Source organism: Lolium rigidum, chromosome 1 (assembly GCF_022539505.1).
Source record: "Lolium rigidum isolate FL_2022 chromosome 1, APGP_CSIRO_Lrig_0.1, whole genome shotgun sequence".
NCBI lineage: Eukaryota > Viridiplantae > Streptophyta > Magnoliopsida > Poales > Poaceae > Lolium > Lolium rigidum.
Window position 1 is genome coordinate 331,876,352 of NC_061508.1, and position 23,149 is coordinate 331,899,500.

General features: G+C 49.3%; 2 protein-coding genes across 2 annotated transcripts; one reads left to right on the top strand and one right to left on the bottom strand.

The window, feature by feature from the left end:
• Positions 1-3,597: 3,597 nt before the first annotated feature.
• On the top strand, positions 3,598-7,246 carry LOC124699805 (probable amidase At4g34880). Its single transcript, XM_047232049.1, has 6 exons — positions 3,598-4,192; positions 4,321-4,535; positions 4,784-5,026; positions 5,763-5,961; positions 6,031-6,775; positions 6,882-7,246. Exons 1-5 carry the CDS (start codon positions 3,683-3,685, stop codon positions 6,397-6,399), a joined length of 1,536 nt encoding a protein of 511 aa, XP_047088005.1. The 5' UTR covers positions 3,598-3,682; the 3' UTR covers positions 6,400-6,775; positions 6,882-7,246.
• An 11,910-nt stretch (positions 7,247-19,156) lies between these two features.
• LOC124663418 (pollen receptor-like kinase 4) lies at positions 19,157-22,775 on the bottom strand (the record flags this gene model as incomplete). The annotated part of the gene is made up of 4 exons (XM_047201123.1): positions 19,157-20,200; positions 20,300-20,583; positions 22,145-22,223; positions 22,290-22,775. Coding segments are annotated over 4 exons (1,893 nt in total), but the record flags the coding sequence as incomplete, so codon positions are not given.
• Positions 22,776-23,149: the final 374 nt, after the last annotated feature.

Genomic DNA, 23,149 nt, shown 5'->3' on the forward strand with positions numbered 1-23,149 from the left:
TCCTTTGTGGAGCTTGTGAAGTGGTTGTGGAGCTTGCCATCTCCGAAGTGGAGGAAAAGCTAACCATAAGGAAAGGGGGCTCGGAGAATAGGGTGAGCCTTCGTGGCGTTGGGGAATCCTTCGTGGGACCTCCACCCCTCCAAACGTGACGTACCTTCTTGCAAAGGAAGGGAACACAGGAATACATCCTCATCTCCGCGTGCCTTGGTTATTTCTATACCCGAGCTTACTTTCCTTGTGATAGCCATCGTGCTTGAAGTATCTTTTATATCTTGCTATCACTTGTTGTTCATATATATTGTGCCTATCTTGCTTAGCTCTAGTTGTTGTTGTTGCACTTAGTTGAGCCTAGCATATTTAGGGTTTGTGCTTGTAAACTAAATGATAGTTTAATTCCGCATTCTCACAAGCCAAATCCATAAGAGTTTTTAAACGCCTATTCACCCTCCTCTAGGCGACATCTAGTCCTTTCATGGAGCGCGCAGAATTTGGAGATCTGGTTACGGCCAAGTGGCACAGCTTGGAGGGACTCGGGGGGCCCCTTCTTCGACCCCATTGATGCATGGCAACACGTATCCGTGGGTCTGAGGCAACTCCTCAAGGGTTGGGGAGCCAACATAGGGAAAGCCGACCGGGACCTGAAAGAGAGTATCCTGGGGAGGATTCATGCCCTAGATACTCGAGCTGATACCACGGGCCTTGATGATGAGGGATGGGCGTTGAGGTATCACCTGGAAGGCCAACTTACCCACCTTCTTAAGATGGAGCAGGAATACTGGAGATAGCGGGGTCGTCAGTCTTGGCTCCTCCATGGGGATGCAAAATACGGCGTACTTCTACGCTATTGCCAATGGGCGCAGGCGCAAATGCACCATCGCCCGGCTTGTGACGGACCAGGGGACCATCACTTACAGCAGGGACCTGCAGGAGCACATCTATGGCTTCTACCGCAGCCTTATGGGGGCGGAAGGGGAGGAAAGGGTGTTCTCCCTCGCGCAGGACACCTGGGTCGCGGACAAACGGGTCTCGGCGCCGAGAATGAGGACCTAATGCTATCCTTCTCAGGGGAGGAGGTGGATGGGGTGCTCAAGAGCATGAAGGTTGACACGGCCCCAAGTCCAGATGGGTTCCCTGGCATTTTCTTCAAGAGGTTCTGGTCCTTGGTCAAGCCCTATATCCTGGCCATCCTTAACGGCTTTGCTCTGGGGCGAGTGGATATTGCGAGACTGAACTTTGGGGTGCTCACGCTTATTCCCAAGGTTCACGGGGCGGAAGATATTCGCCAATTCTGCCCGATTGCGCTGATCAACGTTATCTTTAAATTCGTAGCTAAAGCATACGCGATCCGGCTTGCTCCTATAGCGAACAGATCCATTGGTAGAACCCACATCCACGAGGGGATTGTCTCTCTTCAGGAGATCATCCACGAGACGAAATCCAAGAGACTTAGGGGAGTCTTCTATAAACTTGACTTCGAAAAAGCCTATGATCGAGTCAATTGGTCCTTTCTTCGGGAGGTGCTCCTCCGGAAGGGGTTTGACCCAGGGTGGGTCCACCGGTTGCTCAGTTTGGTCTCGGGGGGGGGCAAACGGCGATCACCATCAACGATGAGGTAGGCAACTACTTCAGGAATGGGAGGGGCGTGCGTCAAGGAGACCCGCTATCCCCACTCCTGTTCGACTTCGTGGCAGAGGCTCTCGCCGTGATTTTGGACAAAGCACAAGCTACGGGACACATTGAGGGTGTTATCCCGCACATTATCCGGGAGGGGGGGTGGGGGTTCCCATCTGCAGTACGCGGATGACACGACCATCATGATCCAGCCGGACGATCTGGCTATTGCCAACTTGAAGTTACTCCTCCTCTGTTTCGAGAACATGTCAGGGCTCCGCATTAACTTCCACAAGAGTGAGGTCATGATCATGGGGACCTCGGAGTTGGAGAAGCAGCGGATCGCCAACATGCTAAACTGTAAACAAGGATCCTTTCCCTTCACATATCTTGGCCTTCCCATCTCTGACCATGCCATTACGGCCGCGGATTGGGGTCCGCTGACAACCAAGGTTTCTAAACGGGCAGACCCGTGGACGGGAAAATTCATGTCCTCAGCAGCGCGCCTTATCCTGGTGAACGCCCGCCTGTCCAGCTTGCCCCTCCACGCCATGGGTGTGTGCATGCTGGGGTATGGCATGCACGACGCACTCCACAAACATCGCGCGAAATTCTTCTGGGAAGCAAATGGCCCAAAGAAGAAGTACCATTGGGTCAGATGGGATGCGATGTGCATGCCCAAGTCCATGGGGGGACTAGGTATTATGGACACCAAGCTCATGAACGTCTGCCTCATGGCGAAATGGGTTTGGAAAATCATGAATGGTGCTCACGGCTTGTGGGCGGATATCTTTCGCAGAAAGTACCTGACCGGTAGAGACATCTGGGTAGACTCACACCCAAGAGGATCACAATTTTGGAACACGCTTCAGAAGATCAAGCAAGTGCTTTGTTTGGGGACAAAGCATTAGGTGGTCAGTGGGACTTCGACCCGGTTCTGGCATGACTGGTGGTTAGGACCGAGACCCTTTCGGGACAATTTCCCAGCCCTTTTCGCCATCACGGCAAACCCAGATGCCTCTGTGGCCCAAGCCGCGACCAACGGGTTTTGGGACATCCCCCTTCGCAGGGAGCTTGGCAGGCATGAGCTCACGGAGCTCACTGACATCTAGAGGGATCTCCAGACGGTGGGTCTGAGGGCCGGTCAAGATACCATCCGGTGGTCTCTCGAATCCTCTGGAGAATTCTCGGTGCGCTCCCTCTACCTCAAGTTATGCCAAGGCACGCCACAGAAACACTATGGGGTGCTCTGGAGGATTGCTGTTCCTCTCAAGATCAGGATCTTCCTCTGGCAGCTTATGCGTAAACGCCTGCCCTCCAATGACAACATTCGTAGGCGTAGGGGGCCATCTTCGGGGAGATGTGCCCTCTGTGGAGAGATGGAGGACACGAACCACATCTTCTTCACCTGTGTCCTGGCCAGATTCATGTGGAGCGCAGTTAGGGAAATGTTGCATTGCACTTGGAACCCCTCGTGTTTGGCAGACATTTATAGGGTGCTCCAACAGTGCAGGGGCCAAACGAAACGGGTCTACTGGATTAACTGTGCGGCGTTGTGCTGGACCCTATGGAACATAAGAAACGGATTTTCCATCGAGGGACGCTTCCCTAGTCAATCTGCTGACTGCATATACAAAATGTCTCTTTATCTCTAGGTGTGGAAGCAAGTGGCTAGGAGACATGACCGTGAGGCGGTGGAGCCGACGATTGGTAGACTACGCGAGCTCCACGCTTCCTCCAGGAGGCAGACATAGCATTTTTCGCTGCCGCTATCTTATCTTGTATCTGTGCTATGTGTTGTATGGATGACATGTGTTGGGGCACATGGACGTATTAGACCGTTATCTTTGCTATCATTCGGTTTGGCGGTGTGAGTTGTATCTTAAACCTTCAGCTGTTTGTTGTGGCTTCGTTAATTTAAAGCCGGGCTCTGATCTAAAGGCTCTGATCTAAAAATATGTTTAAAAAAAATAAAAAAAAAGAGGCTAGTGGCAAATTCCCCTTCGTTCGGAGACAGTTTTGTCAACAGTCGGGTCCTCTCCTCCTACATCGCGCCACCAAGTGGTCGGCCATGCTGCGGTACCTCGTACCGCTGCTCCTCGCGGCGGCCGCTGCCACCACCGCGCCCGCCACTTTCGTGCTCGAGGAGGCCACCATCGAGTCCATCCACCGCGCCTTCGCCGGCGGCGCGCTCACCTCGCGCGGCCTCGTCGAGCTCTACCTTCGCCGCATCGCGTCGCTCGACCCGGCCCTCCACGCCGTCGTAGAGCTCGACGCCGACGGCGCGCTCGCCGCCGCCGAACGCGCCGACGCCGCCCGCCTCCTCGGAGGCGCCGCGCTCCCGCCGCTCCACGGCATCCCCGTGCTGATCAAGGACAACATCGCCGCGGCCGGCGCCTTAAACGCGACGGCCGGGTCGCTCGCGCTGGTCGGGTCCCGCCCCGCGCGCGACGCCTGCGTGGTCGAGCGGCTCCGGAGCGCCGGCGCGGTGGTCCTCGGCACCGCCAGCCTCAGCGAGTGGTGTAACTTCCGCGCCCCCGGCGTCCCCGCCGGCTGGAGCCCCCGCGGCGGCCAGGGCCTGGTCAGCAGATCTGCCTCCTCCGCCTACTATTACGTTTCCTTCACCTTTGCTTCGAAGCTAGAATTGCAAGTTCATTTATCGGATCAAGGGCAAATCTGAATGACCCTAATCACTTGCTGATGTAGTAGAACCCATACGTGCCGTCAGCGACGACGTGCTCCTCCAGCAGCGGCTCTGCCATTGCGGCGGCGGCAAACATGGTGTCCGTGACGATTGGCACCGAGACAGACGGGTCCATCATGTGCCCGTCCAGCTTCAACTCCGTTGTCGGGATCAAGCCGACGGTCGGCCTCACGAGCCGTGCCGGTGTCATCATCATTTCTCCAAGGATGGACACAGTGGGGTAACATAGACGCTGACCGAATGCTTACATCAATCTAGCAGAGTGATGTGGTTTTACTGCCTGAATATTAACCCAAACAGCACTGCAGTGTGCATTGCTTAACTGAATTACTATCAGAAACCACTTTTACCGAGTAGTTCAGCAAAAGTATAGTTGTAATGTGCCCATGTATGTTTGCTCACTTTTCTTTTATGATCTGGTGACGCCGATTCTAGTTACTTCTTAGTGATGCGATTTACTTGATGCAGCCCAATCTGTAGGACTGTTTCAGATGCAGTAAATGTGTTGGAAGCAATCGTTGGTTACGATCCACGGGATGCAGAGGCAACTCACATGGCATCTCAGTATATCCCGGAAGGCGGTTACAGGCAATTCTTGAACATAAATGGTCTAAGAGGCAAGAGGATTGGGGTTATCAGGAAGGATTTCTTCCTGTTTCCTCCAGGATCCATCAAAGAGAAGGTGTTTGGGGAGCACTTCGACACTATGAGGTGATTCATCACTCTTCTTGTGTGTCGTCAATATTTTTTATTCAGAGGTATCAGTCACTTCGATTGTGCTTCACTTTCTTGTAGAACTGCGGTTATGCTAAGCCAGACAACTAATAAGTGGTGCTTTTTTTCCCGATGTTTTTAATCTATATAAGTGTAAGATCTTGTCATATGATACAGTAAATCACATAATTGATGTTCAGTTTCAAGCTTTCTCCGAGGCATGGTTATGATACTAGCTGACACAATATCATAGGTCTGGAGGTAGATGATTGATCCCAATGTTGGCACCTAAGCTGGTCTGACACACTTTGCTCTTAAGCCTTTGAGAAGAACTAGTTATTGCACAACACTATTTCAGACTCCATACACTCTGAATGATATTCTGCACCAGAGAATATTATACTGTCAAAATAACGTGCCTCGAACATGGCAAGAGTAACAAGTTATGGAACAAATGCCACTGCAATGTTTGAAATTTTGAAAATGCCACTGGTTATGAGAAAGACATGTGCCTATATCCTGAATGTCGTTTAGACATCCATTTACACTTTTCATGCAAACTACTACTATATGACAGTATCAACATTGAAGAGGGATGATCAGTCACTGGGGATGATTGAATGAAAGAAGGAATGAATTATGACATGTTATCTACTTATTGGTTTTGTTGATTTTTTTGTCTGAATATAGATTAGCTTTTCCTAACTTGTGCATGCTGTTAAAAAACTCAAAGGCAATTGGGTGCCATATTGGTGGACAATCTTGAGATACCAAGCATGAATGTCATCAACGATGCAGTACAAAGCGGCGAACGTGCTCTAATGCTCGCCGAGTTCAAGCTGTCCCTCAACTCTTACCTGTCTGAGCTGGCCACCACACCTGTTAAATCATTATCAGACATAATTGAATTCAACGACAAGCATCCTGTCGCGGTAATTACTTTATTTCACCTCATTTCCTAGTTGTTTTTCTTGAAGATACTTTTGAAATATATGTTACAGGAAAGGATGGCTGAATTTGGCCAGAGTTACCTTGTGCAATCTGAAGCAACAAACGGCATTGGTCCGACTGAGGAGCGTGCCATTGCCAAACTGAACAAACTGTGCGAGGAGGGCCTTGAGAAGATTATGCTAGTCAATCAACTGGACGCAATCGTCGCTCCTGGCGCATCTGCTCATAGCCTGCTTGCCATCGGTGGCTACCCAGCGATCACCATCCCGGCCGGATACGCGTCGGATGGCGTTCCTTTTGCAATCTGCTTTGGAGGGTTGAAAGGATCAGAGCCGAAGCTTATTGAGATTTCTTATTCCTTTGAGCAGGCAACGAAAGTCAGGAGGCCCCCACCAGTATTGCAGCATTCTTCCGTTTGATTGTAGTGCTGTTTTTACCAGTTTGTCCATGCATTCACTGAATTTCCTAGTATTTTGGCAGTGAAAGTCCTAAATGTGTTTGCCTCATTATGGGGATATAATGACCTGGTAATCTGGCAATTTATCTTATGATTGGTGTGCTTACCATGTAGTAGTTCTTCAAACTAGGCCTTACTACTATAGTGCTATCTTGACTGGCTTGCTCATGTTTCAGTTGCATACGCTGACAACAAGACCACAGGGCATGTTTATGCATTTGAAGCATCTAACTTGTACAATATTTATCTTCTATGATGATTCGAATTCCCATAATGGACTTGTTCAGTTGGCCCACTGTTTAGATTTTACACCCCAACTAGAGACGGTGCATCTTGATGTGAGTATTGTTTTGTTGAACAGGAGTAACAATAGATTTTGATTTTTCTTTTGTGCAATGTGCACTTGGATTGTCTCTACCAGCTGATTTGTGGGATGTATAACAGATGGACTACATGAGGCTTGTTGACCACTGTTGGAATGGTGAGCTGACAGGGGATGGCTGTCATATGCACCGCCATGATCACCTCAAGACAGTGTACATGAGTGGGTTCAGGTGCTTCCGGACTCAAGTTGCCTTGGCATGCTGCATTCTGGAAAACTCTGTTGTACTTAAGCAAATGACTATAGAACCCAAGTTCAAAAGCTACTCTTCTCATCGAAACTCCAACATACCTGTTTACAGGATTCATGAACTTAAATTTATGTCAGAACGCTTTGGTAAAGGGATCACTGTGTTAGTAGAAGCTCCTTTACAATTGTGAGCTTAAATTTATATGTTGTCCATCTATGTAATACTAACTCTGTTTCAAAATAAGCGTGTAAACTTTGTCAAGATGTATTTTAGTGTTTAGATAGATCTGTATATATAAAAATTTGAGACAAAGTAAGTGTGTCAACTCTATCTAGACGCATTTTAGTGTTTAGATACATCCGTATCTAGAAAATAGTTGCGACAAAATAAGTGTGTCAACTCTGTCTAGACGTATTTTAGTGTTTAAATACATCCGTATCTAGAAAATAGTTGCGACAAAATAAGTGTGTCAACTCTGTCTACAGTATTTTAGTGTTTAGATACATCCGTATCTAGAAAAAAGTTACGCATGTTATATGTCAGTACATCGATGTTGTTTCTCTAATTAGTGTTTAGCAGGTAAGCGCTTGTACTAAATGAAAAAATTAACTTCTCCCATGTTATGTTGTAACAGATGATCTTCGAAATAGGCTTTCGCCCCGCTATATTAATATAGCAACCACACGATACAAGCATGCTAGGGCGCAGCACAACCAGACCCAAAAGAAACGGAAGAGAAAGAAAAAAGGAAACAAATGCCGACACCGGTAGCTCGACAAGAACGATGACGACCCCGCAACCGCTGCATCCTCCGAAGGATTCCCACCACACTCCTAGCACCTCGAACCGCCGCATACCAAAACAGCACCTTCAACAAAGAGAACGACAACGACGCCGCTGCTGTCCGGAAAACTCCTGGGGTTTCCCCCGGTACACGGAAGGAAATGGATAGGGGGTACATCCGACGCCCTCCAAGAAGGCAAGGCGGCACCCTCAGGAGCCACCGCGTCAGAGTCGGATGAGCCGACATGGATTTCTCCCAACCCCCAAAACCACCAACCTGGACGATTCAATTAGCTCCCCCCAAACCTACCGCCCACCAACACACGCCCCCACGGTCTTGAAGTCCTCATCGCTGTCTCGCCGTGGACACCGGCGCAAGGCCTAGAGGAGGAAGAGGGAGACATCAGGGCCCGGGGTAGCACACCACTACCAGCGGGAGGGAACAACCTCCACCGAACGACCACTACCGGCGGTCTTCACGGCAGCCGACCGGACGAGGCAGCAAGGACAAACCAGGCCCCTCCTGGCCCGGCCGAGCCCAACCAGGCCCGTGAAGTCCTCGCGGCCAAGCTGCAGCAGGCCGGCCGTGGCGTCGCCACCACCCTGCCACCGCCTACGAGCCTCTTCCGCCACCAGGGAACTACAAGGTCGGACCAGGGGCCTACGGCCCGCCAAGCCCAGATCGGGCCCAAAAGGGACCCAGATCTTGGCCCCACCACCCCTCCCGGCCGCCGCTCCGCCGCCAACGATGGCGCCGCTGCGCCTCCTTCCACCCGACACACGGATCTCACGCCGCCGCATCAGACCGCCATAGGCCAAGGTGCACCGCCACGGGCCGCCCTGCGTCATGCCAAGGCTCCACGCTCGCGGGGAAAGACCGCCCGCCGCCGCCGGCACCGCACAGGCAACGCCCGGCGGCCCGCGCCGACGGCGGCGCAGAGAGGGAGGGGGAGAACCGGGCTGGGAGGAGCGGCGGCTAGGGTTCGCCCATGCTCGCCCGCGCGGGGGCGAGAGGAGCGAGACGGTTGGGTCGGTAACAGATGATCTGGCTCTAGTATTTCTTAACTATTAAATTGCAATCCCTCTGGTACGTGGTACGTCGTCCCGCCTGGAAAAAAACAGCGAACAAAAACGCGATGACAAAAAAAAAGCAAGCTAACCCACGGAGCCACGCACGACTCGCATCCATCCTGAGAAACGAGCACACCCGCGCCGTGGCTCCGTTGCCGCCGAGACAGAGATTTTTCTTTTCTAATCGACGTTGCCGCCGGCCGAGATAGAAACTCATGCCGCGCATCACCGCGCCACGCCAGGAGGCGTCGGTAGGAGATCTCCTACCGGGAGATTTCGCTGCCGCGTATCCGAGGACGCCGCTAGCCGGGCTTGCCGCATCCCCGAACCACCCCGCGTCGCAGCGGACGATGCCGACGACCAACGGCTGGCGAGCGCCGGAGAGCTTCCACGCGCGCGGAGAGGTGTGTGGTAGGATTGGCCTCCGCGACGGGAGGACTCCACCAAGGCAATGCCCATGGCCGCCCTGTGGATGCAGCCTATGGGTCCTACCTCCGCCGCGGGCTGGGAGACTGCACCGTCGGACGGAGTCGAGCACCGTCGCTTGCCGACTATTGTGTTAAATGTAGATGGGCTGCAGCCCAATAAGGCAGCCCAAGTAATCTACAATTCCTGAAATCTCAAGGTCCATCACGTTGGCAGCTTGAGATAGCCTCGAGACACACTCAAGGAAGCCTAAATTTTTGTTTGGTGCACCAACTGTGTTGGGTACGTGTCGGCTTGCATGTGCATGCTCGCCGCGTGTCCCTGACTTCCTACGCGTGTCAACGCGGTCGGGTCGGCTTCCTCCCAGGCTATACAAGGAGACCGATCAGATCTGGAAAATAGTACTCTAAGATCTCTCTCGTGAAGTTCCTTTTGCTGTGCTACTCTCTAGTCTTCCCCATCCCGGCGACTGTGTGCATAGCCGTCCGGGAGAGCAGGCCTCCGAAACTCCGTCCGTTGAGATCCTGCACCGGGAGACGGGCGATAAGGTTTTTGGGGAGCGTCTCGGCGCGACTGCTCGCTGCTGTTCGTCTTCATCATCGACGGTTCGGCTGCTTCATCGACAGATCCGACTACACCATGGGCGACATCAACAACTCCCATGGTGGTGGTGCTACTGCTGGTGCGACCTTCCCGGTCGCGATGTACGTGATTTACCTCTCCTACCTTGCACTGCTACTTGTTCCATGTTCAGATCTGATGCATGTGCTTAGTCTGATGTGTATGGTTAAGTATGCTTGTGCATCTGTAATGTTGCTTTCGGTAATTAAACTCACACGGAAATTGCCTAATAATCTAACAATCCAAAAACCTTATATGCTTAGGCAGTTTTCACCGTCTGGTTTTGCTGCTGCGCTCAAACCGAGCCCGTTTACGGGTTCTCATTTCAAGAGATGGCAGAGTAAGACCCTCTTATGGCTCACTTCTATGGGCGTGCACCGGGTTGCGGAAGGTACTCCCAGAGGTCCGCTTACTCCTGACGAGGATAAAGCGTTCGGGGATGACACTGTAATCTTTGTGGGTGCCGTCCTAAGTGTGCTCGGAGACAAGTTGGTTGATGCTTATCTGCACATCCGAAATGGGAAGGAACTGTGGGATGCACTAGACGCTAAGTTTGGTGCTGCCGATGCCGGAGGTGAACTGTATACTATGGAGCAATTCAATGACTACATAATGGTTGAGAACCGATCTGTAGTAGAACAGGCTCATGAGATACAGATCATGGCAAAGGAACTTGAGCTCCTCAAGTGTGTGCTACCGGACAAGTTTGTCGCGGGATGCATTGTCGCTAAGCTTCCCCTTCATGGAGGAACTTTGCCACTTCTCTGAAACATCAGAGGCATGAGTTCTCTATTGAGAATATCATGGGATCTCTGGATGTTGAGGAGAAGGCGAGGGCAAAAGACAAACACACTGGAGGAACCGAGGGACGTTCTGCTGCCAATATGGTACAGAAAAATGCCCACAAGTCCAAGGGAAAGAACAAGGGAGTCTCCCAGACCACCAACTTTAAGAAGAAGGGGAAACGGAGAAGAAAGATCCTTGCTGGGTGTGTGGCGAGACAGGCCATTGGGCTAATCGCTGTCCACAACGCAAAGGAAAGAAATGTCGAGCTGGACGTAACTCAAATTCTGTCAGCATGGTCATTGGCAACACAGATGAAGGAACTACAGGGTATGGTAATATGTTACCTACCGTTCTTTCGGTGTTTCAGCCCACGGAATGGTGGGTTGATACAGGGGCCAATGTTCATGTGTGTGCTGACATCTCCATGTTTACCTCTTATCAGGCCCGAGGTTCCTCAGTAATGATGGGGAATGGGTTACATGCTACTTGTTCGTGGTGTTGGCACGGTAGATCCGAAGTTTACTTCGGGAAAGATCGTGCAAGCCGAAGAACGTGCTCGCATGTCCCTTCTATCAAGAAGAATCTTGTTAGTGGCTCCCGTCTTATGAAAGACGGGTTTAAGTTGGTGTTTGAGTCCAATAAAGTTGTACTGTCTAAGTATGGAACTTTTGTTGGAAAGGGATATGAATGTGAGGGAATGTTTCGCTTCTCTCTAGAAGACTTCGTGATAATGTTGTGAACCATGTAAGCACTAGTGTTAATGAAACTAATGTTTGGCATTCACGACTTTGTCATGTTAATTTCGGTTGTATGATGCGGCTTGCTGATATGAGTTTAATTCCAAAATTCACCTTTGTCAAAGGCTCTAAGTGCCATGCTTGTGTGCAAGCAAAGCAGCCTCGCAAGCCTCACAAGCCTCGCGAAGGAAAGAAACTTGGCACCACTAGAGCTCGTGCATTCGGATCTATGTGATATGAATGGTGAGTTGACGGCATGTGGAAAGAAATATTTCATGATTTTTATTGATGATTCCACTAGGTACTCGTTATGTGTATCTACCGAAAACTAAAGATGAGGCTCTTGATTTCTTTAAAATCTATAAGGCTGAAGTTGAGAACCAACTTGAAAGAAAGATAAAAAGGGTTCGGTCCGATCGTGGTGGAGAGTACTTTTCTAATGAGTTCAATTTATTCTGTGCGGAACATGGTATAATCCATGAGAGGACGCCTCCCAATTCCCCACAATCCAATGGGATTGCGGAAAGAAAAAAACCGTACTCTAACAGATTTGGTTAACGCCATGTTAGATGTTTCGGGTTTATCCAAGGAATGGAGGGGGGAGGCTATATTGACTTCGTGTCATGTCCTAAACCGTGTTCCAACCAAGAATAAAGAGATTACCCCTTATGAGGAGTGAGAAAAGAAAAGACCAACACTCTCCTACCTATGAACTTGGGGCTGTTTGGCAAAAGTGAATTTGCCAATCACCAAAAAGCGAAAGCTTGGACCAAAAACCGTGGATTGTGTCTTTCTTGGCTATGCTGCCCATAGCATTGCTTATAGATTTCTTGTGGTGAAATTCGGAGTGGACGACATGAATGTTGGCACCATCTTTGAGTCAAGAGATGCTACATTCTTTGAGGATATATTCCCTATGAGAGATATGCATGGCATGTCTAGTTGGGAATCTGATCCAATACATGAAACTCCTATGGAGTCTGATGAGGAATCTGATGATGAGAGTTCAGATTCTGATGAAGATGACAATGAACCTCCCACAAGGAGTAAGACACAAAGGACTGCAAAGTCTTTTGGTAATGATTTCATTGTGTATCTTGTGGATGATACTCCCACTACCATTTCGAAGCTCTCGCATCTCCCGATGCGGACTCATCGGAAGGAAGCGGTTCAAAGCGAGATGGATTCCATCTTGGCTAATGGAACGTGGGAGTTATCCGAGCGTCCTTATGGGTGCAAACCTGTAGGATGTAAATGGGTATTTAAGAAGAAGCTTCGAGCTGATGGTACTATTGAGAAGTACAAAGCTCGGCTTGTAGCCAAAGGCTATACCCAAAAGGAAGGCGAAGATTTCTTCGATACTTACTCACCTGTGGCGAGATTGACCACCATTCGAGTACTACTTGTCATTGGCTGCCTCACACGGTCTTCTCGTTCATCAAATGGACGTTAAGACGGCTTTCCTAAATGGAGAGTTGGACGAGGAAATTTACATGGAACAGCCTGATGGTTTCGTACTACAAGGTCAAGAAAGAAAGGTGTGTAAATTAAAGAAATCTTTGTATGGCCTTAAACAAGCTCCCAAACAATGGCATGAGAAGTTTGAAAGAACTTTGACATCTGTGGGCTTTGTTATCAATGAAGCTGACAAATGTGTGTACTACCGCCATGGTGGGGGTGAGGGCGTTGTCCTATGCTTGTATGTGGATGACATACTAATTTTTGGGACAAGTCTCAAAGTGATTGAGGAGGTAAAAACCTTCTTATCCCGGTGTTTCGAGATGAAAAATCTTGGAGAAGCTGATGTTATATTAAACATCAAGCTATTGAGAGATGGGAATAATGGGATTACACTTGTGCAATCTCATTATGTTGAGAAGGTATTGAGCAGATTTGGCTATGCTGATTGCAAATCTTCTCTCACACCTTATGATCCTAGTGTCTTGCTTCGAAAGAATGAAAAGGCAACTAAAGATCAATTAAGATACTCTCAAATAATTGGTTCACTCATGTATTTAGCTTGCGCTACGAGGCTCGATATCTCGTTTGCCTGTGTGCAAACTTAGCCGGTTTGTGGCCAACCCGGGAGATGATCATTGACATGCTCTTGAGAGAGTGATGCGCTATCTAAAGGGAACCATGAGTTATGGAATTCATTATACCGGGTATCCAAGAGGACTTGAAGGGTATAGTGATTCCAATTGGATTTCTGATGCTAAAATGAAAGCCACAAGTGGATATGTTTTCACTCTTGATGGTGGCGCTGTTTCCTGGAAGTCTTGCAAGCAGACCATCTTAACGAGATCAACTATGGAAGCGAGAACTCACGACATTAGATACGACTACTCGTCGAAGCGGAATGGCTTCGTGAGCTCTTGATGGACTTGCCTATGGTTGAAAAACCAATACCGGCCATCCTTATGAACTGTGATAATCAAACTGTGATTATCAAAGTGAAGAGTTATAAGGATAATATGAAAAGTTCCAAACATATCAAGAGGAGACTGAAGTCTGTCAGAAAACTGAAAAACTCCGGAGTGATAGCATTGGATTATGTCCAAAGTGCTAAAAATCTGGCAGATCCTTTCACAACAGGACTATCAAGAAACATGATAGACCTTGCATCAATGGAGATGGGTTTGAGACCCACTTGAGTTGCCGAGGGAGTAACCCAACCTATGTGATCGGAAATTCCGTGAAGTAGGACCTGGGAAAACAAACCGGAGTAACTGAGTTGAGAGAAAATTTAATACTCCCACTCCGCTGCGAGATGCAATTCTCTCATAGCTACTCGTAAGGCGAGGTTGACAATGTCTTAATGTGTTACGAGCGGCTCTTGATGAGCGAAGACGCCGTCCTATCGGGCGATCTTTTGAAGAACACACCTATATGAGTGACACTACTGGTCATAGTGTGGGAGATTTGGGTGAATCTCTAGTAAGCTCATGAAGGGCCGAGGAGTATGACTTATAAGCTCCACCCGAGGGGAAGGCTAAGGTAGCCTAGTACCGTGTCGGCATTGAGCAAAACTTGCTGCACAAAGACTGACAATTCAAGGCATAATCCATTGTTCAGTTGTAGTCAAGCGTAGCACCTTGCCTAGGTGGAAGTTCAACTTAACAGTCTCCACTGAAGTGCAGGTATATTAAACAGCGAACGGAACTAATGTGTCATCTGATGTGCATATGAGATCTGGTGGGGGATTGTTAAATGTAGATGGGCTGCAGCCCAATAAGGCAGCCCATGTAATCTACAATTCCTGAAATCTCAAGGCCCATCACGTTGGCAGCTTGGGACAGCCTCGAGACACACTCAAGGAAGCCTAAATTTTTGCTTGGTGCACCAACTGTGTTGGGTACTTGTCGGCTTGCATGTGCATGCTCGCCGCGTGTCCCTGGCTTCCTACGCGTGTCAACGCGGTCGGGTCGGCTTCCTCCCAGGCTATACAAGGAGACCGATTAGATCTGGAAAATAGTACTCTAAGATCTCTCTCGTGAAGTTCCTTTTGCTGTGCTACTCTCTAGTCTTCCCCATCCCGGCGACTGCATGCACAACCGTCCGGAAGAGCAGGCCTCCGAAACTCCGTCCGTTGAGATCCTGCACCGGGAGACGGGCGATAAGGTTTTTGGGGAGCGTCTCGGCGCGACTGCTCGCTGCTGTTCGTCTTCATCATCGACGGTTTGGCTGCTTCATCGACAGATCCGACTACACCATGGGCGACATCAACAACTCCCATGGTGGTGGTGCTACTGCTGGTGCGACCTTCCCGGTCGCGATGTACATGATTTCCCTCTCCTACCTTGCACTGCTACTTGTTCCATGTTCAGATCTGATGCATGTGCTTAGTCTGATGTGTATGGTTAAGTATGCTTGTGCATCTGTAATGTTGCTTTCGGTAATTAAACTCACACGGAAATTGCCTAATAATCTAATATATTGGTCCTGCGAGCAGCGTTGCGATCATCCTCTTCTATCTTGTCGCCGCTGATTGGGGAGGACAAGTTCTTCTGAATGTTGATACATGTATCTGTACTGCTGCCGCTGCTACTTATCAGGGACCTGGTACTGATGCGTCTGCCGGTGTATGCTGCTACAATGCTTCGAACGTGTGGCTGATGTGTGCTCTGTGCTAAATACAAACGGTGTTGGTCGTGAGAGAGCTTACAAGTTAATGTTGCGTTGCTAATTCATATGCTTGTAACTTGTAAGTCATACTATCCCGGCCACCTAATATGGACTGCCTTTTCAGATTAATGCAGTACTTGATATTATTCATGTCATGGTACTCATACATTGTGTCTATGTTTTCATTTCAAAGGTTCAACTCTGCAGTGAAATACGAGAGGATTTGCAGATCTTGATTTGCGGGTTGTGTCTATTCATTTGTAACCTTAGCAAGCTTTTTTTTTTTTTTCAATTTAGTTTTACTTTATTTGTTAAACCTCATGTTTATTATCATGTCAAATTCAATTCACATGGGTGCTATATCTTTTATGATATAATTGGTAATTCACATTAGTTAACAGTAAAACTCACCTAGCTAGGCCCTCTCACAGTGATTTGGCACTCTAAACCGTCCGATGCATGTATTCAACGCTCCAAATCGTCCCAGCTTACCGAAACGTCACTAGAGCCGATTTCAGCCGTTAATTCGCGTCAAAAGCCTACCCATCGTTATATGGGCTGCTATTCTCGAAGCTGACCTGGGAGTTCTGTGGTTAACCAGGCCGGAATTCCTTTCAAACAGGCCGAGTGCTCCCCATCTGATCCACTTTGGGCCTTGAGGATCGATGTAAATATCCTCGCACCTGCAACTGGTGGGACGCGTCGCTGCAATTGCAGAGTTATGCGCTGCGGGCGATTGAAATCGGCATTGAAGAAAGCACTGATGGATGCCACTCGCCGGACCGATTAATGCAGGTACGTTAATGTCTTTAGGCGAAACGATCGAAGGGTCTCTCCTCCTCATCATCGTTTGGCTTCCCTCTCTCTCTCATGGCGCGATGACGATTCTACACCCAACATCCTAGCTCTGACGGTTGATGTCGAGGCGGCCGAGACGGTGGGTGTGAGGGGCTCCAGGCAGTCAAAGCCCGAGCTTGGCATACCCACGTTCGATCATGGAGGCGGTGGCAGGCTGGAGTGTGCGGCCATGATTTCCATCTCGATAAGGAGTTATGTAACACAAATCTTCTATGCATTTGATTTTGTGGTTCGATCCCTACCCACCCTATTTTCTCCTTTCTATAGCAGACATGCTTTTTGCCTAGGTAGCAGGCCTCATGCGGTGGTGCAGATCCGACAGGTATGTAGGACTTGCTTTTGGTCTATGTATTGCTGGTTCCAAAAGTTTCTTGGACAAATCTACGATACCTATTGTATGGCTATTCTCAAAGATCTGAACATCTTATAAGCTTATTGGGCTCCTGGCATGTCTATCATGATCGATGAATGATTGTCTTCTTCAGTGATAAATTGTACCAAAGGAAAGAGGCATCGAAAGTATTTCAGGACAGTTTCAATTTCCCTCTTAAAGGGATCTCTTCTCAAGGCTGTATGTGTTGTTAAACTATACTCCTGTTATACCCCCGCCCCCCTTCCCCCATTGTAAAAAAAAACTGTCAAGCAAGTTGCTGAAAAATGTATGTATTGTTTCTAAAATCGACATTGATACAGCCTGTATGATATGGTTACATCTGCAGAATGAATTTTCTTACATTTTTTTGAATTGTTAGTGCATTGTTTTCTTACATGGAGGTGCTTTTTCTCGTGCAGCAGAGCTATACCTATCACTAAGGTTGAGATATTGGTCCAAGAACAGTTATTTCGTGACCACTATACGTTTGTACAAAAGGTTCTTTCAATCGCTACTGTTGCGTTCATATTAGTATTAATTTTCCTATGTGATCTTTCATTTCTTGTATTGTTTTCTGTTTCAGGGGCTAAAAGTTTTTGTTTTCCGTATATCATTGGCACTGTTTATGATTGCCAGGTGCAGAATGATTCCAATAAGATTTTATCAGCAACCACTTATCACTTGGTTAGTAGAAGGTCTATCAGAAAATGCTAATTGTTAATTCAATTTGTGCAGATAATTCCTTGCACTCCATCTGAAAAGACCCGGAGCTAGGTTTGCAAATAATGGTCTGACCTAGATATCCAGAAGTTGTGTTGCCGTTTAATGATTCTTCACTGAATTTACATCTCAAGTCAAAGAGTTTGCAGGTGAGAACACTTATTCTACTTATGTGCTCTCACACGTGAAGCAGCCATCCCAACCGAATCCACTGTTTTAGCTCAGTTTGTCAATTATAACTTTGGGTATGCTTATTTTCTAGCCGACCTAATTTCAGTTGGCTGGACTTAACCAAAAATTTAGTGGCTGCACGTTTTTAGCTGTGAAATAATAATCATTGTGTGCATATAAAGTATATTTAAAGTAAGGCATGAAGTTAATTCATGGCTCTGTATTTAGTTCATGCACAAATTTAAGGGTTGAGGCTCTTGTTACTTATATATAGGGAAGTGTGGGCTATGTTGAGAACAAGAGGCTTGTGATTTTCTTTTTTTGATTTCCATCCTGAGATCGAATCAAGTACGTACTGCGTATATAATTTTACTTCAAAAAGGAGAACTCTTTGTTTAGCAATCCAGTCGTGTTTCCTTAACATACATTCTACCTCACGTTCCACAACTTGCTGCTAAGTGCAGTGATAAGTACCTGAATGAAGCTAAATTATTTTTCATCTTTGTAAGATGTTCTTTGGGATATAGCTGTTCCTTTTCTTGAGTAATCATAATTTGTGTTGATCCCTTTTTCTAAAAAAAATATGTGTGCTCTTGAAGAAAAGAAAGTCCCTTTGGTATATATAGACAGGTGGATTTGTCCGTTCTTAGCTTTATCAAAATGATATCTTGCTGGGCCTTTTTTTCTTGATACGATACGATGTTATTTTATTTAATATTAAAATATATTGGATGTAACAATTTCGTATATTATAGGATGAAGAGAATATTTGATAGCAACGACATCTTAGATTATTTGGAAATTTGGAACACCTATATCTTTTACACATATGTTGGCAAAAGTTTCATTCACTCATACCAAAAGGACGGGCGCAGCAATGCGCGCCACTATGGTCTAGTAGATTCGCAAAATAGAATGGTATATAAGCACGATGAGTTTGGTGCATACATATGTCTTGTATGTGAGTTATTTTTTACAATTATTTTCTACCAAATCGGAGACATGTAATATAGATTGGATAGAGGATATGTGATATGTCGTGGTAACGCACGAGCACTCTGCTAGTTTCTCTAGTATCCTAAAGAAAAGTGCTCCCAGCAACAACAACAAAATAGTGTCCTTTATTTTGTAGCTTCCACCAATGTCGGGAGCGCTGAAAACACCGGCGTTGGAATACCACCTGCGACGATATCAATATTGTCTATGAGCACGGAATAACACAAATCAAACGACCTTATTCTCACACAAAGAACCTCCTACGACGACGATGACGACCACATCCCACCATTTTCCTCAACAAAATCTAACGATCCTTACACGCACCCAATTAAGCCGTCACACGTATACATTTACAGCGACCCTGACATACATCCATCCATGGGTATACTATATGATACACCTTGCATTGCAACCAAACCAGCCGACGACGCGAGCGACCCAAGAAGAATTTTCAGTGTTGGTTGCTAATAATCACAATCACGTGGAGATGTAGTTGGGCTGGTCGCCGGCGCCGCCGTCGCTGAGGTAGGAGGATGCGGTGCTGCTGTCGTCGGGGTCCCGCTCCCGGACCTCCTCGATGCGTGCGAGCGCCTCCTTGATGTCCCAGCGGGCGGCGACGTCGGCGTCGCAGCAGGCGAGGCCGACCTTGAGCAGCTTGACCATCTCCCCCTCGGCGCTGCGGGTGCCGCCCATGTCCTTGTCGAAGACCTCGCCGGTCCACTCCTCGCGCACCACGGAGTTGACCCAGCCGGCCAGGTCCATCATGGTGTCCTGATCGCGCCCCTTGCGCAGGTAGTTGGCCGGGAACTTGCCCGTGAGCAGCTCCAGCACCAGGATCCCCAGCGTCCACACGTCGCTCTTCTTGCTCGCCTTGCCGCCCTGCGCCGCCGCGCACTCGGGCGACTTGTACGCCACCATCACCTGCGACGCGTGCTGCGGCGTCACCACGGGCACCAGCGCGTAGTCGCTGAGCACCGGCTCCAGCTTGTCGTCGAGGAGCACGTTGGAGGACTTGAGGTGGCCGTGCGGCACCGTCAGCATGGGCAGCTCCTCGTACAGGTACGCCAGCGCGCGCGCCACGCCCTTGACGATCCGCAGCCGCGCCGCCCAGTCCAGCTTCGGCAGGCCCGACCTCTCGCCGCCGTGGAGGAACGCGGCCAGGCCGCCGTTCGCCTTGTGCTCCGTCACGAACAGCTTCTCGTCCTTCTTGTACAGGTAGGCCACCACCGGGTTGAGGTTCGGGTGGGACAGGCGGCCCAGGCGGCGCATGTGCTCGTTGAAGTCCTGCCGCGCGGCGCCGTTCATCTCCTTGAACCGCTTCACCACCATGGACGCCCCGTCCAGCAGCGTCGCCTTGTACGACGCGCCGAAGTTGCCGCTGCCCAGCACCTCCGCCGAGGCCCGGAGCAGGTCCTCCAGCTCGAACCGCGGCCCGCCCTCCTGGAGGAACACCAGCCCGTCGCGCCGCCCGCCGCGCTTCGCCGGCACCGCCGTCACCGAGCCCGTCTGTTCCATGTCACGCTGCCGGATCACACCCCATATATACGCACGCACCATCATGTCAGTTTCACTTTGTCAGTACTATTGCAGCAAAAGTTCTACTCGGCCAATTTTCTTCACCTTTTCGATCTTGATGGCCGGCTCGGCGGTGGCCTGCAGCTTGGCCGCGGTGGCGGCGTCACCGCTGCCGCCGAGCGTCTCGGTGGCGTCGTCTTTGCGTCGGGCGAGAAGCGCCAAGATTATGCCAGCGATAGCGAGGAGGCCACCGACCGCGACCACTGCGATGGCAATGATCATGAGGATCTTTAGGCTGTTTGATGAATCCGACGACGGTGATGAGGCGCCTATTGGTGATGTTGGCGGGCACGCGATGGCCAGCGGCGGGCCGCACATACCTTCATTGCCTGAAAATTTACACATGTCAGGTGTACACGTTCGGATCAGATATTCAGATGGTGCACAGTGAGGGTTTGAGAATTTCAGTAAACATGATTTACACAATTCGGTATATTTCACATACTAGATGGAAATTTCGGAATTTATCTAGGCCTGTATTTTGTTTTTTTTTATTAAGGGAAGATGCACCGCACACGTTTCAGAATTGTAACTTGTCACATGGATTGCTCAACAAAGATTTACAAAAGGCAAAAATTTGAGTATTATAACGGAAGCTTTATTAAGAGAAGCTTTAAGAATTTGAGTAAACATGATTCACTCAATTTGGTATATTTCACATGCGGTTGGAAAATTTCGGATCTTGATGCAAAGGTTCTTAACTTTTCTTTCTCTCCCACGCTTTTTACACCAACTTTAACCTATGCCTCACGAATCGAGCAACTACCTCGTGACGTAAGCCAAACGTCATGCTCTTCTAGTCCCCTATGCCAACATCACGGCTTCCAAGCTTGATTTGCGAATGTCATCTTCAAGTTCGGATGAATGGTCTCCTCTACCATTTCCTCATCTTCGTGCTCAGTGTGTACAATTGCATTTGGGTGAGTCATTATGTTGGCTTCCATCTCCAATTTAGGCATCACTCCTATCCTCACGGCTTTGGTGAACTGCAATTGCGAACCCATAAACCCTAACAACTTGCTCGTTACATAGCACTACACATCATGCCGTGCAAAGCTTGACCCTCTTGTGAGTTTTGATGGTTGCTCTAAGAGTTGGTAAATGAAGCTAGGACGTAGATTGAAATATACGTTGAAATGGGTACTCTCGGTGTAATCGAAAGCAAATAGGGAATCTTTTGCGAGTGTGTGCTTGGGAAATGGTCGATTCATGTTGGCGTTACGCCACTGAGGCAAGGAACCACGAAAGCGGGTAGAAACACGAGGATGTCAGCTTGAAATTCGAAGTTAAAAGAAAACTCAGCGCAGATAATTATATTGTTCCAACTCGATTTCAATGTCCTACTGTAGAAGTTATTTTGGCCGTTTCCTAAAAAAAAAATCTTAATTATGAGTTTGCTTAGACTAGTCACAATGAAAAGTATCATACACTAGTATTATGCACATGATACTAATTTATGATACTACCCCATAATGCACAGTATCATAAGATAGTATCATAGGCCAACATGATATGCATGATACTACTTATGATACTTTCATTGTGGCAAGTCTTATGGTAGCGCGGTAATGCTGGATATTGGACCATTTACCAAAAAAATTACTACTTAGTATAACGCAACAATTAAATATGAACGTTAAGCTACTTTCGTTACACCAAAAAACTCACTATTAAATATATTTATTTGGACGTTGGCTCCTAGAAAGATTGAGCTTGGTATAGTACTAATTAATTGCTCAACCTCAGTTACTAGTACACCGAGACACGGATAATCAATATACTAACATCATGCACGCACGATCCGTTATACAGGAAAATCTAAAAAAGTTACGTGCATGATGCATGCGCGCACGTCGTCGTGCAATGAATGAATGAACGAAGGAAGCTCACCTTGGAACGCGGCGACGCCGAACCGCTGGAGCTGCTCGGGGACGGGGCCGGAGAGGTTGTTGTTGGAGACGTCGACGAGCTGGAGGCCCTTCTGGTTCAGGTCCGGGATGGGCCCATCGAACCTGTTCTTGGAGAGCTGCAGCACGAGGAGCTTGGGCGACGTGACGATGGAGCCCGGGATGTGGCCGGTGAAGTCGTTGTTGGTGAGGTATAGCTTCATGAGCCCCTTCATGGCGGCGAAGGCGTCGTCGGGGATGTCGCCGGAGAGGCGGTTGCGGGAGAGGTAGAGCAGCTTGAGCATCCCGAGCTTGGAGAGCCCCGCGGGGAAGGCGCCGGTGAGGTTGTTGTTGGCGAAGCTGAGCGAGCGGAGGCCCGGGAGGCCCGCGAGCGGCGCCATGTCGGGGGCGGGGCCCTGGAGGCCGAGGTACTCGAGGCGGAGGACGAGCACCTGGTTCGTGACCGGGTGGCACCGCACGGCGTACCACACCGGCAGGCCGCACGGGCCGGAGCCGGGGGAGGTGACCCACTGGTCCAGCGGCGCCGGCGGGCGGTCGCCCGTGGGCCCGCGCAGGGTCGCCCGGAAAGAGAGGAGCACGTCGGCCTCGGATGGCCCGGCCGCCGCCGCCGCCACCGCGGCGAGGGCGGCCAGGAGGAGGAAGAGCAGCCTGGCGGCGCCGGCGAGCTCGCCGTCGCCGGCCATGCCGCGCGGGTGGAGGGAAACGAGAGGCGCGCGTGCGGCGCGTGGGCGCGCGGGCGGCGGCGGCTAAAGAAAGAAAAGGCGGGTGGGTGGAGGTGGTGCGAGGAGGACGACGACGACGGAGGTGGCGGGGAGAGCTAAGAATAGGCGTCGCGCGGAGGCGGAGCGGAGTGGCCTCGGCTTAGGTACCGACGTCGGGGCCAAAGGGTGGGAGTCGTCGCGCGCTGAGAGAGACGTACGTTTTTCCTTGTTGCCGTTCGTCTGGTTTGTAAATTCTCCTGCGAGATCAGTAGATGGATCAATCACCG